The sequence below is a fragment of the Notolabrus celidotus genome, unplaced genomic scaffold (genome assembly GCF_009762535.1).
Source record: "Notolabrus celidotus isolate fNotCel1 unplaced genomic scaffold, fNotCel1.pri scaffold_357_arrow_ctg1, whole genome shotgun sequence".
Lineage (NCBI taxonomy): Eukaryota > Metazoa > Chordata > Actinopteri > Labriformes > Labridae > Notolabrus > Notolabrus celidotus.
In genome coordinates, this window is record NW_023260183.1 from 21,301 (window position 1) to 36,798 (window position 15,498).

General features: G+C 43.1%; 2 protein-coding genes across 2 annotated transcripts; both read left to right on the forward strand.

Moving 5' to 3' along the window:
• Positions 1-6: 6 nt before the first annotated feature.
• On the forward strand, positions 7-3,415 carry LOC117809695 (activin receptor type-2B-like). Its single transcript, XM_034679162.1, has 3 exons — positions 7-41; positions 460-590; positions 757-3,415. The coding sequence occupies exons 2-3, from the start codon at positions 477-479 to the stop codon at positions 982-984; spliced, it is 342 nt and encodes a 113-aa protein (XP_034535053.1). The 5' UTR covers positions 7-41; positions 460-476; the 3' UTR covers positions 985-3,415.
• A 7,488-nt stretch (positions 3,416-10,903) lies between these two features.
• Positions 10,904-15,459, forward strand: LOC117809697 (succinate--hydroxymethylglutarate CoA-transferase-like; the record flags this gene model as incomplete). The annotated part of the gene is made up of 5 exons (XM_034679165.1): positions 10,904-11,074; positions 11,495-11,533; positions 15,069-15,117; positions 15,198-15,271; positions 15,374-15,459. Coding segments are annotated over exons 1-5 (378 nt in total), but the record flags the coding sequence as incomplete, so codon positions are not given.
• Between the last annotated feature and the right edge of the window lie 39 nt (positions 15,460-15,498).

A 15,498-nucleotide genomic window follows, 5' to 3' on the forward strand; every position in this document is an offset into this window, starting at 1 on the left:
GGTCCTGTGGGAGCTGGTGTCCCGCTGCAAGGCTGTAGATGGTAAAACACACACACACACACACACACACACACACACAAACACACACACACACATGGACACACACACACTGGCACTTTGGCCTCCAGTCCTGAGTTTTGGTCATGACTGAAACCAGAAGGGACCGTATTTGGACAACAGAGCAGATCCACTTTATCAAGTCTCTGTTCCTGTCCCGTTAACAGACCGGTCAGTCCCTGTCTGTAAGATGGGACTGGATCTGATCCGGTCTTGATGTTGGGTCTTTGTTAATAATAGAACATAGAGGACGGTCTAGACCGGCTCTGTTTGAGAAGAGTCTGAGGAGAACTCTTGTTGGTGCTTTAAAGATTGATGGATTGTATTTTGACACTGTGTGTGTGTGTGTGTGTGTGTGTGTGTGTGTGTGTGTGTGTGTGTGTGTGTGTGTGTGTGTGACAGGTCCGGTGGATGAGTACATGCTGCCGTTTGAGGAGGAGGCCGGTCAGCACCCGTCCCTGGAGGACCTGCAGGACGTCGTTGTCCACAAGAAGCTGAGACCGGTCTTCAAAGAGCTCTGGCTCAAACACAGCGTGAGTGTTTGTACACACACACACACACACACACACACACGTTCACACACACACACACACACACACACACACACACACACACACACACACACGTACACACGTACACACACACACACAGACACACACACACCTGTCCTTGAACATGGTCCCGTGGTTGTCTCTGCAGGGTCTGGCTCAGATCTGTGAGACCGTGGAGGAGTGCTGGGACCACGACGCCGAGGCTCGATTGTCGGCCGGCTGCGTGGAGGAGAGGATCTCGCAGGTCCGCCGGCTCAACGCCACCATCGCCCCGCCTACCTCTGACCACAACCACCACGCCCTGCTGGTCTCCACCCTGCCCCCTGTTCCCATGGTTACCAACGTAGACCTACCGCCCAAAGAGTCCAGTATATGAGGAGCGAGTCCCAAAACAAGACAAACGAAAAACTTTATTTGCAGGCCTGACGTTACCGGAGATCCTCCTCAAGTTCGGTTCTCCTTCTTCCTGTGAATTCAACCGAACACACACACACACACACACACACACACACACACACACACACACACACACACACACACCATCTTTTCTCAGTGGATTTAAAAACCTGAACCAGGATCACGGCGTGGAGCAGCTGCTATGTGACCTCTCTGGACTTCCTGAGCTCTTGGTTTGGGGGTGGTCTCCTCGTCCTCTGGGACAGATCTTACCAGCACACGTCTTCGTTCCTCAGCTTGTCCTCGAGTCATGGTGTGTTTTTTTTAAAGCAGGTGTTTGAGTGTTTCTAAGAGGAAAACCCGACCCTGAACCGCATTCAGGTCCCGACTCAGTGAATGCTTTGATCTCCAGGTACCTCAGCGATGACTTTCATTATTGCGCTCATTTTTTAAACCTTTTTTTGTGCATTTTTTCATCTGCTGTCTTCTTCTTCTTCTACTCCTCCAAATCTGGACTTTTCTACCTGCTAGCTTTGCATCAGCTAGCAACCAGCTACCGTTAGCGTCAGCCTCCGGCCGGGACGTTTTTTTAACTTGGATGCTGCAAACCGTGTCGGGACACGATGACTGTTACGCGCCGACAGCAAAACCTTCAGACTTTCTTTTCTACCTTGGACTCTTTGTTTTCGAGGATCCTCCTGAGACCACACGCTACTACTCACACACCACAAACCTTCGGATCCAACGGGTTGCATCCATACAGATACGAAACAGGAAGTGAGGTCAGAGGTGGGGACGGGAGACAGGAGACGGGACGGTGTGAGTTTGAAGGTTTCTCCTCTCTCTCTGACGGTAGTTCAGGAACCAGCAGGAGAACGTTGCGCACGCAGAGATTTGATTGGCCGTCTGCGCTCAACCTCAGCATTTTGGTTGGCTCGGGAATAAAACTTCTCAGGTAACCAGGTCTACAGGGGCTGGAGGGGGTCTGGGGAGGGGATTCGATGAGCCCCCGTGTCGGCCACAGGTTTCCACATGTTCGAATCTGAGAGGGGCGGGGCCACTGGCGTATGGGAGGGGCTTCTCTGAGGGTGCTTAAAGCCTATTGGCTATCCTGAACATGTAAATTTTGCAAGGTGCCCAAACAAGGGGGAACACAGGTTACCCTTCAAACGGTGCAAGACCTCGATGCATAGAGCGGTTTATGCTTTCAGGTCGGTGTGAGTGTGTGTGAGAGTGAGTGTGTGTGTGTGTGAGTGTGTGTGAGAGTGAGTGTGTGTGAGAGTGAGTGTGTGTGAGAGTGAGTGTGTGAGAGTGTGTGTGATAAAATGTGAACAGTCACACGCTGTGGCTCATGTTTCTTTTTGAAGTCTGTGCTGATTGTTCACGGTTTCAGTCTGGTTGTTTAAGAGGAGGTAAATGACGGAGCTGTGACCTTTGACCTCCACCAGGCCGTGACCTTTGACCTCCACCAGGCCGTGACCTTTGACCTCCACCACGCTGTGACCTTTAAACACCTCCACAGATCTCCAACAGGTCTCTGAAGCTGCAGCTCAGATTTGAGCTTTTGAAATCTCTCGTTCGGCTCTGTTACAGTGAGAGCACGCAGAGGTCAGAGGTCAGAGGTCAGAGGTCACACGCCCCCCTCCTCATTTACCTCTCGTACTGTCGCTCTCTTGTTTTTCTTTCAACCAGGACCAAACCACGAGTCCAGCTCAGAAACTCATCTTTGTAAAGTGTGCCGCTCCGAACAATAAGCCGTGAAGAACGGAGCGATGTGTGTTTTTAAAGTACGTCAGTTTGTTGTTTTGTTCCTCTGTGATGCCATACGTGTTAACAGTGAATGTCTCTGATGCTGCTGCTGCTGCTGACCGTGATGATGATGATGATGATGATGATGATGATGATGATGATGATGATGATGATGATGATTCAAAGATTTCTGTATATTCCTTTCTTAATGTTCATTTGACTTCCGGTGCATTGAACACATGCAACTCTCTGTCTCTGTACGAAGTCAGTGAAGCCCGGCGAGGCGTTCGAGGAGCGTAGGGCGTTCCGGCTGCAGGAATGGATAGAGATAAAGGATTAGAAAAAAAGAAAGAAAGACAAAAAAAAAAAAAACTCAATACTGCTCATAAACCACAGATCACCTCAAACACCAGAAATACCTCAGAAGACTTTTCTACGTGTTCTGTTTCTATGTTCTTCGTTTCTTTGGCGACTTGTAGTCACATGATATTTTTGATTCTGTTTTTATTTCACTTTTATTTTTTACATAAATCTACAAACTGATTGAAGATAAAAGCTCCCAGGTTACAGCGAGACTCGAATCCTCCGTGTTGTAAATAGTGAATAAAGTGTTTTTTTTAGACTGAATTGAACTGCCGATTTCATAAAAGCACCTGGACTGAGCTGGACTACTTCTACCATCCTTCCCTCATCTCCTTTCCTTTGCTCTGCTACCTCTCCTCTCTCCTTTCCTTCCTCACATCTCTTCTCGCTGCCTTTTACAGCCTTAACCTCCTGATTCGTCTACTTTCGTCTCCTCCTCTCTCTCTCTCTCTCTCTCTCTCTCTCTCTCTCGTCTTCCAGTTTCATTCTTACTTCCTGACTCCTCCTCTTCCTGTAAAGGTGCATCCCGGGGTCTTTTAGCCCCCAGAACTACTTCCCCCTGAACTGAAAGGTTCCTGTGCCCCCTTTGTTGTCTGCGTTTTGAGTCCACAAGTAGATTGTGTAAATCAGGCCAGTGACGTATGGAGGAAAAAAAGTATGAAATAATATTTTGAAATCTTAATAAAGACTAAGATAGTGTTCCCAGGAACTCCCTCTGTGTTTCAACAGCTGTGTAAACTCCACAAACACTGACACGTTCAACCAAAAGTCCCGGGACCTTTGAGAAGTACTACCCCCCCTAGCAGGGGCTTTTCAGGGGGGAGATTATCTACCCCTGAACTGAATTCAGACCCTGGTTCCTCCGGTCAAAACGCACGTAGTTCAGGGGTAAAGTTCCTCCTTTCCTTATCTCCTCCCTCCTCCCCTAGTTTTGGTTTTGTTGATCCCTCACACCTTCTTCTCCTTCTTCTTCTCCTTCTTCTTCTTCTTCTCTCTCTCTGTGTGACTGAAGTTTTCGGATGTCGTTGGTGTTGTGCCTTTATTTGACTTCATCTCTGGAGCTTCCTTCTTCACTTCCCTCCTCTCCTTCCAGCGAATGTAAAAGCTCCCTGAGATCCTCCTGAGGGTATCTGGATCAAAGCACGTGTGGAGCACCGGGTCCAGGTGAGAGGAGGTGAACACGGGGCTCACTAAACGCCCCGCTCTCATCGGGGACAGCGGTTTGAGGGTTCAGATACGAGCAGCTGTGTTCCAGACGTGTTTTGATCCTGTACCCAGGTGTGATCTCGTCGTCACAAATACCCTCTCAGATGATGCTGAGCTGCCGGGTCCCTGTCAGGACGCAGACTCTCTCAGATCCAGGTGTTTCCAGGTGTTTTCAGGAACATATTACCTCATTTAAGCCACACGGGCAGAAACAGGTGTGTTAGGAGCGCGGCAGCAGGAAAACTCGGGCAATATATCCGGTCAGGTTCGGGGAAACACGAGCTCATTTTCACGTGCATGGGTCAAAAACCAAAATCAAACCAGAAGCTGTCGAGGGCCACGCCTCCACATCCAGCATTTAGAGATCAGCAGTACTGTTAGCATTATTAGCATCCCACAGCGTAACCAGTGGATCATGGGGAGCAATGAAGACAATGCTAACAATGCTATCGTGCTTATTTTTAGCTAACCCAAGTGCCAAACCAGCAGATACTCCGCCTCATAACTTAATGTGACATTCTGTTGTGTATTTTCAAAATAAAAGCAGGTCATTTTTCACCCTGCGTTAACGACAGTACACGCTCAACGCTCAGAGCTAGCTTGTTCCGTTAGCTCTGAGTTAGCTAACATATCACACCTGTACAGCAAAACGTCTGAAGAATTAAAGCTAGCTTCATAAGAACTTTGGAGAGTAAGAAGAGTTAGCCCGCGGCGCTCAGGACGGACGCTCAGATGCTGTTTCCTGTTTCTCTGCAGTGGTTAAACTAACAAGCTAACTTGTTCGTTAGCGACGTAGAGAAACTCCGGGCTGTAAACAATAGATAACCAAGCTAATGTTGCGTTAGCATTCAACCCATTCTTGTTAGCATACTGTCTGACAAGGATACACGGGACAGAGTCACAGCTAAAGCTAATGTTAGCTGTAGCGTAGTAGCATTTAACTTGACTCACAGACAGGATGCTAATGCTACCTTTAAACACACTGCTCTACATTAGCACAGCATTTGAGCCTCCTATTCTGATCCTGACGCGTGATTAAAAATGGCCGCCATGTGAGTAGCTTGACCTCGGCTAACGCGGCTAACACCGTTTCATGTGGGATGGAAATCAACCGTCATGGCGGCACTGTCGTCGCCCGAGTCCTGCTGCTCCACGATCTGCTTCCTGGACAGAGTCTGGTCCTGGTCCTGAACCTCAGGGGACTCTGTGGCTCCTTGGTTTTTATGTCCACCTGACATCAACGCTGAAATAAAACAAACCTGTTCATGTTTTCATCAGCGAGCGTTCAGAGAGATGAAGCTTCAGCTTCGGCTGGTTCACGCAGTAAGATGACATCATGGTTTTAGCATTGTGGTTAGCATATTAAGCTAACATCACAGATAGAGGAACAGACTCAGGTACCGTCTCACAGCCAGGTGTCGGGTCTTCATGGAGACCTTCAGTCTTGATGCTACAGAGCAGGAGGACTCAAAAACTCTCACGGCGTTCAGAAGCTGACTCAGAGCGATGCTCGTGAGGAGAGATCCAGAAGCGTGCGCGGCGGTTTCCTCGTGAACACGGAGAACTCTTTGTCAAAGTTAAAGACGGAGACTCTGCGGGACGGTTCGTTCATGAAGATGTTTTTAAAGCTTCGGCCTGATACTGCAGGTGTGTGAGTAAAGATGGCCGCCTCCTCTTTGTCCCAGGTGCTCAGCGGGTCCGAGGCTGTTTTTGAAACCTCCTACTGAACTATCAGTGCGACTGATTCAGATTACATTCAGTATGTGAACAAGAGCAAAACCTGCAGTCTGCCAAAACTACCCGGGTGTCACGCACTGTTTCCCACAATGCACAGCGCTAACCTCTCCTTCTTTTTATCCCTATATGACGGGGGAACTCTGAAATGATTAAACTCCATATAAACCACTTCTTAACTTTTTAAATCATCACTGATGTTAAAGAAGAAGTTTCTCCTTCAGCTCAGTCACTGTTTACTTCCAGCGACGCCTGACCCAGGATCCTGCAGACCAGATCCACCAGAACAGTCAGACTACACATTACCAGAGGTGTCAAGTAACCTTGTTTGTAAACCTGAATGTTTCTGGATTAAGTTAACTCAGGTTAATCCAACACTCTTCTAATTTAAGCCTCAAAATAATCTCAGATTTAATTTCATCACTTCGGCTCCCTTCAGAGAAACAGGTTTTTGTTGCTGCAGTTCAAAGATAATTAATGGTTCCTGAAGAATACGGTCAAAGCTGTTCACGTTAACTAATCTGGATTAGGATGACGCGGGTTAGATAATCCCACTTTTAGAAATCCAGGATCAGGTGTCCATGAGTCATGCTTTTATTTGAGGATCCAAGAAAAACCAGAGCTCTCAAAGGGACTACAGAATTTGTCCACAGGGGGGCGCCAAAATCCACACCAACAGTTTCACTGAATTAAACGAAACTCCTGTTGACAAACGTCAAACTGAGGCGGCCATCTTTATGGATCCCCATCCTTCTCCGACGGTGATGATGGTGATGATGATGATGATGATGATGATGATGATGATGATGATGATGAAGATGATGATGATGATGATGGTGGTGATGATGATGATGATGATGATGATGATGATGATGGTGATGGTGTAAAGTATAAATCGTGTCATAGCTCAGAGTCGTCCAATTTAACGGTCGACTCTGAAAGAAGGAGAATGTGTACGTGTGTGAGAGGGCGTGTGAGCGGGCGGGCGCGTGCGAGCGGGCGGGGGCGTGTGAGGGGGTGGGCGCGAGTGAGCGGGCGGGCGCGTGTGAGGGGGGTGGGCGCGAGCGGGCGGGCGCGTGCAAGCGGGGGCGTGCGAGCGGGCGCGTGTGAGTGGGCGGACCGTGTGAGCGCGTGCGAGCGGGGGCGTGTTCATGACTGTAAAAAAACTGAGCTGTTTAGAGAAATGTGGGCGGAGCTGTTTTTCATTCAGCCTTTGAAAATATATAAATACTCTATATGTACGTGACACAGACAGGAAGTGGTGACATTTAAGAAAATAAAAGCCCCAGGTGCTGTCCATCCTGTCGTGATGCCGTTTAAAGGTTCAGTGGGTGATTTTATTTTTTTATTTTCATTTTCAAAGCAATGATCACTGTAACATAGATGTTTGATTTACTGTCCAGATGAAACCCCTTATTAGGATTTTTTAAAGTTTGGTGGTTTGTAGAGAAAAACTGCTTGTGTGTCTGTGTGTGTGTGTGTGTGTGTGTGTGTGTCTGTGTGTGTGTGTGTGTGTGTGTGTGTGTGTGTGTGTGTGTGTCTTTCTGTGTGTGTGTCGTGTTTCTTTCTATCTCTATCTTCCTCTCCACCCAGTGCCAGGATCATTACTGTCTGAATGAATGTAGGTCCAGTACACACACACACACACACACACACACACACACACACACACACACACACACACACACACACACACACACACACACACACACACACAGCAAGTTGTTACTGAGAAAAGAAAAGAGATCACTGTAGAAAAAGAAGGGTTATTACATTGTATCTTTTTGTATATGGAATAAACAATAAATACTGTCAAATGATTTTACACAGAGCTCTGCGCCTCCTTTAACCCTGTTTGTGTCTTAAGTCATCCTGTAATCATTCACAGCTTTAACTTCACTGTTTAATATAATATATAAGAGGTAGAGATGTTCAGAGATGAAACATTTGACTTGTTTATGTTTAAAGTCAGAGAGAAGAAGGAGAGCTGGACGAGGAGGACAAATGTCAACATCTCCATGGAGGAGATCCTAATACATGATTTAGCCAGTATTTAAAGCCGCCCTGACTATAAGTTTGAATTTTAAAAATAATAAAAAAGTAGAAATATTTTTTATAACATCCAATGACATTCTAAGCAAACTCCAGACCGACCTTTGTAGTCTCGAGTCTTATTCCATTTCACTTTATTTATTATCTAACTCAAACTGTAGTAAATTTAAAGTGTCTTATTTTAAATGATTAAAAACACATCTATTATGTTTTCTGTTATTTTTATATATTTGTATTTTTTTATTTATTTTGAATTATTTCATTATTTATTTAGTTGTTTATTAGATCTTATCATCTTCTGATTTTAACAGATGACCTCTCAGCATTTTAATATTTTATTGTGCTGAATTTACTTTAAGTGTAGCATCGTAGCTTCTTTTACTGGTTTAATATTTTAGAGTTTCTTTATCTTAATAATGTATTTTATTTTGGTGAGTTTCATTTCCTGTCTTGAGTTTTCAAATCCTATTTTACCTCCAGTGTTTCCTCATTAAGATATCATGACAGCGTTTCCTATTATTATTATTATTAATAAAAGACTTCCACTAAAGAGTCATGTCTGTTTATAATGCAGTGACTTCCACTACAGAGTCATGTCTGTGTTTATAATGCAGTGACTTCCACTACAGAGTCATGTCTGTATTTAATGCAGTGACTTCCACTACAGAGTCATGTCTGTGTTTAATGCAGTGACTTCCACTACAGAGTCATGTCTGTGTTTAATGCAGTGACTTCCACTACAGAGTCATGTCTGTTTTTAATGCAGTGACTTCCACTACAGAGTCATGTCTGTGTTTCATGCAGTGACTTCCACTACAGAGTCATGTCTGTTTATAATGCAGTGACTTCCACTACAGAGTCATGTCTGTTTTTAATGCAGTGACTTCCACTACAGTCATGTCTGTGTTTATAATGCAGTGACTTCCACTACAGAGTCATGTCTGTATTTAATGCAGTGACTTCCACTACAGAGTCATGTCTGTGTTTAATGCAGTGACTTCCACTACAGAGTCATGTCTGTGTTTAATGCAGTGACTTCCACTACAGAGTCATGTCTGTTTTTAATGCAGTGACTTCCACTACAGAGTCATGTCTGTTTTTAATGCAGTGACTTCCACTACAGAGTCATGTCTGTGTTTCATGCAGTGACTTCCACTACAGAGTCATGTCTGTTTATAATGGAGTGACTTCCACTACAGAGTCATGTCTGTGTTTAATGCAGTGACTTCCACTACAGAGTCATGTCTGTGTTTAATGCAGTGACTTCCACTACAGAGTCATGTCTGTTTTTAATGCAGTGACTTCCACTACAGAGTCATGTCTGTGTTTAATGCAGTGACTTCCACTACAGAGTCATGTCTGTTTTTAATGCAGTGACTTCCACTACAGAGTCATGTCTGTGTTTAATGCAGTGACTTCCACTACAGAGTCATGTCTGTGTTTAATGCAGTGACTTCCACTACAGAGTCATGTCTGTGTTTAATGCAGTGACTTCCACTACAGAGTCATGTCTGTGTTTAATGCAGTGACTTCCACTACAGAGTCATGTCTGTGTTTAATGCAGTGACTTCCACTACAGAGTCATGTCTGTGTTTAATGCAGTGACTTCCACTACAGAGTCATGTCTGTGTTTAATGCAGTGACTTCCACTACAGAGTCATGTCTGTGTTTAATGCAGTGACTTCCACTACAGAGTCATGTTTGTTTTTAATGCAGTGACTTCCACTACAGAGTCATGTCTGTGTTTAATGCAGTGACTTCCACTACAGAGTCATGTCTGTGTTTAATGCAGTGACTTCCACTACAGAGTCATGTCTGTGTTTAATGCAGTGACTTCCACTACAGTCATGTCTGTGTTTAATGCAGTGACTTCCACTACAGAGTCATGTCTGTTATTAATGCAGTGACTCCCACTACAGAGTCATGTCTGTTTTTAATGCAGTGACTTCCACTACAGAGTCATGTCTGTTATTAATGCAGTGACTTCCACTACAGAGTCATGTCTGCGTTTAATGCAGTGACTTCCACTACAGAGTCATGTCTGTGTTTAATGCAGTGACTTCCACTACAGTGTCATGTCTGTGTTTAATGCAGTGACTTCCACTACAGAGTCATGTCTGTTATTAATGCAGTGACTTCCACTACAGAGTCATGTCTGTGTTTAATGCAGTGACTTCCACTACAGAGTCATGTCTGCGTTTAATGCAGTGACTTCCACTACAGAGTCATGTCTGTGTTTAATGCAGTGACTTCCACTACAGAGTCATGTCTGTGTTTAATGCAGTGACTTCCACTACAGTGTCATGTCTGTGTTTAATGCAGTGACTTCCACTACAGAGTCATGTCTGTTATTAATGCAGTGACTTCCACTACAGAGTCATGTCTGTGTTTAATGCAGTGACTTCCACTACAGAGTCATGTCTGCGTTTAATGCAGTGACTTCCACTACAGAGTCATGTCTGTGTTTATAATGCAGTGACTTCCACTACAGAGTCATGTCTGTGTTTAATGCAGTGACTTCCATTACAGAGTCATGTCTGTGTTTAATGCAGTGACTTCCACTACAGAGTCATGTCTGTTTTTAATGCAGTGACTTCCATTACAGAGTCATGTCTGTGTTTAATGCAGTGACTTCCACTACAGAGTCATGTCTGTGTTTAATGCAGTGACTTCCACTACAGAGTCATGTCTGTGTTTAATGCAGTGACTTCCACTACAGAGTCATGTCTGTGTTTAATGCAGTGATATCACTTGTATCTTCTTAAAGTCCTCTTCCCCTTTATTTTGAAAGCCCCTCCCGGAAGTCTTGTTAAAACTTGATGCTAGCAGTGTAAAGATGTCTGGTCCTGTTAGGGTCCTGAGAGCCGGTCTACCTGCTCTCTGTCGGGTCCCTGTCCCCCCACAGACCCCGAGGACTGACCCGGGGAGAGGTCCTGTCAGCTGGAGGCTGTCTCACCTGCAGACAGGTACCTTACTGGAGTTAGCATGCTAACGTTAGCCTTCCTGTTGAATGCGTTCACTTAGAGTAAGGTGCGTTCAGGTGCTGCTCGGATATCCGCGCACACATATCAGAGGCGTGTGTTTGTGTTCATATAGAGCTTCAGATCAGAGTAAGGAGATTAAATCATGGTTTATTAAAGTGCTGATGTGAGTCACTCTACGTGGGAGTAAGATTATTTTAACTTTAAATGCTGTTGGGAGTACAATGTCGGGAAATAAAAGTCCAGTTCGTGAAATAATGCAGAGTTTAAAGTTAACTTTTGATTCAGTCCGCTGGGTTTACACAGAGTTTGAGTTTTTCAACCTTTGCTGTAACTTTCCGAGCTGCTTTGTGATTGAAAACACGAATATTCTGATGTTGAATCTCGTTCTTCCGATTATTGTAGCAGCACGTGAACGCATCATCTTTAAAGCAGCTTCCTCAGGTGAGAATAACTTTAACATCCTCCCTTAGAGTTACCTGTGCTCGTTTGAAGCCTTATGTTAGTTTAGTTTATTTATTATTCATCGTGTCGTGCACCATAAAGGTGCCCAGCCCATAGGACCTACAACACACTACAAAACAAAATAGGAGCAACAACAGAAGAAGAAGAAAGAAGAGCAGTTACAATCCTGCACATGTCCAACAATGACCTAAAGTCATTCAAAAGCACAGAGGTACACTTCAGACGTTTGACAGTGACAACAACTAAATCAGACACAGAGTGTTAGAGAATAAAAACACAGAGTCTCAGTTTTGCTGTCGTAGACTTTTATAGTTAATCATTTATTATACAGTGATTTATGATTGACCCACTCTGATGTGTCACCGCTGAAATACACTTTCACTTAAAGTCAGCGCTGCACAGATTTACATCACTCTCATCACATTTCACAGACATGATACCCACAGAGGTAGAAGGCTGATTCAATGTTAATGTCTTAGGATCCCCATTAGCTTCCACAGTGTGGTTGCTAGTCTTCCTGGGGTCCACACAACAAAACAAAAACAAGAAAATCAATGATTTAACCCTCTGTAAGCCTTAGCCCATTTTTGGTCATTCGCAATATTCGCCTGTTGTGTTTTGGTGTTTTTTTCTAAGCTTGGGGCATGATATTAAAGACAGTGGAGTTATTTGAGTCAATTTACAAATTTTTTACATATATGATTTGGTAAGTGTAATGTCCTCCAGTGTACTCATTTTACCAACGTTCGTGCTCTTAAGCCAAAAATGGCAGCCATTGAAACCCATTCAAACCACGTTTTTTGATCCTGGAATTACTACATCAGAAAAAAAGGTTCTGAGTTACTCATTGTTGTGAACCAAACCACAGGGACCTAAAATTTTGATTTTTACCATAGAACACCAGATCGCGCCATTTTCTTAGTTTTCATCCCTTTGCCAAATTCATGCTACTCTCCCTTTGTCCACTAGGGGCACAAATCCTGCTCTAGAGTACCAAAGGGCAAATGGGTTCAGACTTTTTTGAGTTCACTGCATACCTTGAGATGTCTGGAAGTGGTGTATGTGTGTGTTTAGTGAAATTATTTGTGTGTGTGGGAATATCTGTAGCCAAAATTGGAGTAATGAATTCCTTATGGGAAAAATGCCCTGATTAAATCCCCACCTAAAAGCATAAAACACTCAAAGTTTGAATGCCATTATTCTGCAGGAAAAAATCATATTTTTTTTCAAAACAGCTTTGACATTGTAGGTTTGCCTTCAAAATCTATGATGTTCAGGGTTTTCAGCTGAATGAACCACTTTTCATGTTTCCACTGTGGGCCAAACTTCATGTAGGTTTTGATTATCATTTTTTTGGCTCTTTTTGGGAATTTTTGCTATAGTTTTACATTTTGGAGCCTTCCATGCAATTTTGAAATTAGATTCAACCAAGGAAGGTCTCTGTGTGTTGATATTGATCCTCAAGATTGATGTATGTATATGTGCATGGTGACAGTAATGTGTGTGTGTGTGTGTAGGGGGGATCAAATTATAGCCAAAACCTATAGAGAAAGCTCATTCGCTTTTCATGGGTTTTTTCATAACAAAGGATCAGTCACAGACTGGCATATGAAGGGTTAAACTTTTGAAAATAAAATTTGTTTCAATTGATAGTGATGAATGACTTCCATTGAAAGATTTTTTTTCAAAATTTGAAAAAATATATTATTGTATGGCATATTTATAACAGTTTAGACTGCCCACTTTTGGTCAATTTGAGGCCAAAATTGTGACCTTTTGATAAAACATGACTTTGCAAAAAAAATAATGCAGTCATTTAATTAGTGTTGTTGTGAGTCATCAACATATGTTAAAATGTGTTGACCCCAATTTTTTTTTCCAGTTTTCATTGTATTATACAGGAGATAATAATTTAGTGTTTTTTCATCCCCTAAATTCCCCTCTCTGGCACTGTAACACGTGGTAACTAAAGGGTTAATTATAATATTAGTGAATGTTTAGTATGTATCATTAACACTGAAGTTAATTTAAAGATTAAAAAAAAATTGGAACGATCCATCAATATATGACATATTTATATCAGTTTAAAGCAATGCCCATTTTTGATCGCCTTAAGACCTTCAACGTAACTTTTTTAAACATGGGACATTACATGAAAAATAATGCAGTGATAAAAAAAGTGTTGTTGTAAGTCATCAACATATGTCAAAATGTGTTGACTCAAAAAAAGAATTCCAGTTTTCATTATATTATGCAGGAGCTGATCCATTTTTGGTGTTTTTTTCTTCCCCTAAATTCCTCTCTCTGGCTCCTCAACACGTCGTAACTAAAGGGTTAATTATAATATTAGTGAACATTCAGTATGTCACATTAATACTGAAGTTAATTAAAAGATTTAAAAAAAAAATTGGAATGATCCATCAATATATGACATATTTATATCAGTTTAAAGCAATGCTCATTTTTGATCGCCTTAAGACCTTCAACGTTACTTTTTCCTAGGGCTTACAGAGGGTTAAAATCACACATTATCCATAAAACAAAGATGCAGCCAGTTATAAAAATCAAGAATGAAAATGAAAAATAAACAAAGTATCTAACTACAAAATAATGGAAACAAAAACAACATTGTCACAAACACGTGGCACCAAAAAATAATAAAACAAAGCCTTTCAAAACAGTGATGACATCATCATCTCTGTACTGAAAGTACTGTTGAGCCCTACACTTTGAATTTAAGGTGGGGGGGGGGGTTAGACTGTCACGGCTCTGACCACAGGATGTAGGATCCTGCTCAGACACTGGAAAACTAAAGGTAACATCTCTTTTAATGAACGGCTGGGAGAAATGAGTGAAAATATCTCCCTATGAAGAATTCCTCTTTAAGGTGAATAACAGACAGGAGATGTTTTTGGACACATGGAGCCCCTTTATGGATACAATACAATATAGAATAACTACCTTTGTTTATGAGTGTGATGGGAGTGTGAGTGGTGCACTGAGCTCTGTGTTTTCCCTGTGAGTAATTCTTTTTGTTGTTTATTTATTTATTTATTTCTGTTTGTTTGGCATCACTATGTCTGTCTTTTGTCTTGGGCCTTATTAATACTTTTGATGTGACATTTTTTTGTTTTCTGTATTGTTTTATTTCTTCCTGAATTTTACACTTTCTTTAAAAAACAATTAGAAAAAGTGAATTATAATTTCGTCTGTTTTTGCTCTCATGTTGGTGGGGAGTGAGGAACCTCTAAAAAGTACAGACTTCATCATACAGTTAGTTCTAGGACTCGGTGTTAGCAGATAACCAGTGCTCACATGACGTGTCGTATACCTTTAATTAAAACCAGAGTATTTGAGTCTATCATAAAAGAACTGTGGTGTGTTATTCCATATGACAGTTTGCATAAATGACTTTAATTTAGCCTCCACAGTCAGACAGTATAATCTTTGAATCCTTCTCTTTTGTTTCTGTGTTCCTTTGAACTCTTCTTCACTCATGTCATTTCTTCCTCAGGAGAAACCCTTCGACCACTGGAGGGCGTCAGAGTGTTGGACATGACGAGGTAGAGCCCGCCTGCAGGTCTGTTCAGGTCTGTGTTTTATGTTGCTCTTGTATTAAATAGAGGCGTGTGACTGATTGCAGAGTCCTGGCCGGTCCCTTCTCCACCATGATCCTGGGAGATCTGGGAGCTGAGGTCATCAAAGTGGAGAAACCAGGTGAGCGTCTGTGCCCCTCACTTTACCCTGCCTCTGTTCATCATGCGCATCATGCATGTCAGAGTGAGAGCAAAGCATCATGGGAGCTGTTTTGTGGAACAGGTGCAGGTGACGACACGAGAGCCTGGGGGCCGCCGTTTGTCGGAGCGGAGAGCGTCTATTTCCTGAGCGTCAACCGAAACAAGAAGGTGAGTGAAGAAACTCTCACCTGTCACTCACAGAGGCCA